Source organism: Saccoglossus kowalevskii, chromosome 4, assembly GCF_978046115.1.
Source record: "Saccoglossus kowalevskii chromosome 4, keSacKowa6.1, whole genome shotgun sequence".
NCBI classification, from domain to species: Eukaryota; Metazoa; Hemichordata; class Enteropneusta; family Harrimaniidae; genus Saccoglossus; species Saccoglossus kowalevskii.
In genome coordinates, this window is record NC_140644.1 from 2,454,244 (window position 1) to 2,457,260 (window position 3,017).

Here is a 3,017-nt window from a genome sequence, read left to right on the forward strand (position 1 = left end):
TACGCGTCAAAATATTCTTCGCGGTAGGGATCCTTCAGATAAAATGCTACCCAATGTGTCCCGCCCCCGCTACTGTAATCGGTGTTTGATACAAATGCTGTGGGATACTCCAACCCTTTTGCCTTAGGCATAAACGCCGAAGAACACATTTCTAGTGTATGGATTAGTCAACAGAATACGATCCAGTTGATTCGTGTCCATCGCAGCTAGAAATCGGTCAATGCGTTTCTGATTCTGTCAATCTCGATAGCGTTGTCATATTCAGCATAAATCAAAATGGACACAGTTTTAGTCAATGCTTGTCTGAACTGAATCTCAAGACCAATCTTTCTTTCCAGTATCAAATTGAAGTGATAATTGCTGGCCAATTCGTCGGGAGTGAGGTCAAATGCGAAGATTGTGTACCCTTCAGGATATTCATCTCGAGTGATGCCGTTGCCTTGGTCTTGACCAATTTTATTTGTACAGGTAAACAGGGTGTCATAAGCCATGATGCAACTTCTGCCACCATCTGCTGTGAAGTCCATCTTCAATGGCTTTGCGGAAACTTGCTCGCTTCTAACATTGATGTATACACGTATCAGCGTTTGAGTCCCATGTTAGTGTCACCATCAGCGGCCCTCGGGTTTGCGAAATTCATTTTTCCAGTGGTGTCCTTCTCAAATATCGCTGCACCGATCTGCGTTGATTTGGCGTCCCCTCCATAATTCAATAGCGTTTCGATCATGGCTCTGTAAGAATAGGTGGGAGATGCGTCCAAAATCTGCTTTCCATTCAGGTACACGTCAATTACAAAATTACCTCCATTGGCATTCGTGATTTTAGCCTTGATATGCAAAAGCGTGGAAGCAATATCGATGTAGTCACTTCCGGACGAAGGTATTCGACTATATTTGCATTCGCAGAAGTGATCGTGTACAATAGCCATGATGTTCAGTCAAATTCTCCTCTTCTTAGCCTTGGAAGAAATGACACGTCTCGTTGTTGTCTTCTTCCTTTTGATGGTGCGTCCTCGCCCTGTTTGAGAGGGTTTTCCAAATATATTGCTCAATACTGAAGAAGTAATTTGACGACCAGCAGTCCTTGCTCTAGTTGAAGCCGCGTTCTTAAAGTTTTTCCCTTGTACAACGTCACCTAGAATACCCAAACCGACATCAAGCGCTGGTTTTGCCACTGCTTTCAGACCTTGTGGGGTAATAGAGGTGCGGCCGATTTTGACAATCCAAAAAACATACTTCCGATTCCATATCCGCTTTGCAGTCTTGCACCATAAATCTGATTTATGTAGTAATTTTTATAAACCCCCACGTGAGGAGTGTAAGGTCGATGTATGTTCATTTCCTTTTCTTCACACTAGCAAGGATGAGCTTTGTGAAAACTCAGCGTTACGATCAAACATCAGCGTTGAAATGGCACCTTCTCCTCCGCATCAGACCTTATATCAATCTCCACAGTCTCGAATGTTGACGTTCGAATCAAGAGAAAGTACAGTTTGTTGTAAGTGTGATAGAGAGAGGTACAGAGACGTCACCGACCATTTGGTGTTCGACTATATTGCAATACACGTAGAGTGAATACAAACTTCTAATGTCGGCAAAGTAGAGACTAGCGCGTCTTTCATTTGTAATTGTTGTAGCCCGGATTTAATTTCAGTTCTCCGTGATCTCTTAGATTGGGTGAGGCATCGTAAAAGATCCTATTTTCATTATGTACAATGTTGTACCACAAATTTGGGTAGTGGATATCGACCAACGCTACTTCCAAATTGCCATCTAATGAAAGCGTTCTCAGTAGTTTGACAGTGTATTTTGTCAATGTATTGTTCTGGAGCGAGGCATTACTAGGGAGCATCAAAAAGAAATCCAGACCGACATGATGGTCTTTGAAATGAATCGGGTCATCGTGTGTGAACCGTATTTATAAACATTGCAAGTCCCCGATCCAAGAATTAAACGAATCGTCATACTCTCGCCACTTAACAAAATATTCCACGCGGCCTTTACGTTTTCTATTGCACAGCACTTTCTCCACAATGTACGTTGCATCATCGTCCTTTACGATTTTCTGAAGGTCGTCTTTGTAGAAAGTACCTTCTAACATTTCACCGTTGTAATCTGAAATGTTGTAAACAAGTGGATGCGTGTTGAGGCGCCCAACAACCGTGAATACCTTTTCGGTCCAATTGGGCAAGTATCCTTTTTTGAAAACGTGTTTGGTTCTACTGGTTCTGACTCTGTCACCAAGTTTATAACTCGTATTCTTCTTCCCCTTTTTTTCTGTGCTTAGATCACCGGACAATAAGTTTCTGACTTTTTTCTGTTTCGCGTTGGTGACAAGTGAGGGTTTGGTATATATACTTTTGTGATGGGTATTGTTGTAAGAATGTACCATGTCGTCTAACACAGGCAGATAAGTTGATGTGTTGTTCTTTGTTCTTTCTTTCTAAACATTTTTCTCTTGATGGTTCTGTTGTACCTCTCCACAACGCTGGCTTTAGTCTCATTGCCTGTAGTAAAGAACTTAATGTCTTCGCTCTTGAGGTAGTTTTGAAAAAGTCTGTTGGTGAGTTCAGTTCCTCTGTCCATGTGCAAAACGTCGGGCGACGCCCCTTCTCGAGTATTTTTCGACATGCCTCGACCAAACTCGCCCCTCTCGCAGTGTGCATAAGCCAGAATAGATGAGTGATAAAACCACGTCCGATTTGGTAGAGCCCATGTCAATGTAATTGTTCAAGGTTCAAATGGATGAATGGTGGGAATTTCTCCAGAACACTGTAGAGTTTAAGTCGGGCATAGCTTGTCGTCATGGCAGCCAGTACAACGTTCGTATTGGGTGCTTCGGTAATCGCAGTGCTGGATAAGAACCATTTCATCAGAGACAAAAGAAAGATCTGTGACGTCCTTTGTACTATCCATCAACATTTCCAACAGTTTGGCGGCCGTTTCTACATACATGCTCTGTCCAAAGTTTGATGTCTGTCCCAGCTTTCCCAAGAACGAGTTGAGATTGAGCTTGGC

General features: G+C 42.7%; 1 protein-coding gene across 1 annotated transcript; it reads right to left on the reverse strand.

Moving 5' to 3' along the window:
• Positions 1–1,917: 1,917 nt before the first annotated feature.
• Positions 1,918–2,391, reverse strand: LOC100373596 (uncharacterized). The gene has a single exon (XM_006824389.1). The coding sequence runs from the start codon at positions 2,389–2,391 to the stop codon at positions 1,918–1,920; it is 474 nt and encodes a 157-aa protein (XP_006824452.1).
• Between the last annotated feature and the right edge of the window lie 626 nt (positions 2,392–3,017).

Bases quoted from the DNA above. Each gene is read 5' to 3' on its own strand.
- LOC100373596 (XM_006824389.1), bottom strand. From the start codon at position 2,391: ATGGTACATTCTTACAACAATACCCATCACAAAAGTATATATACCAAA.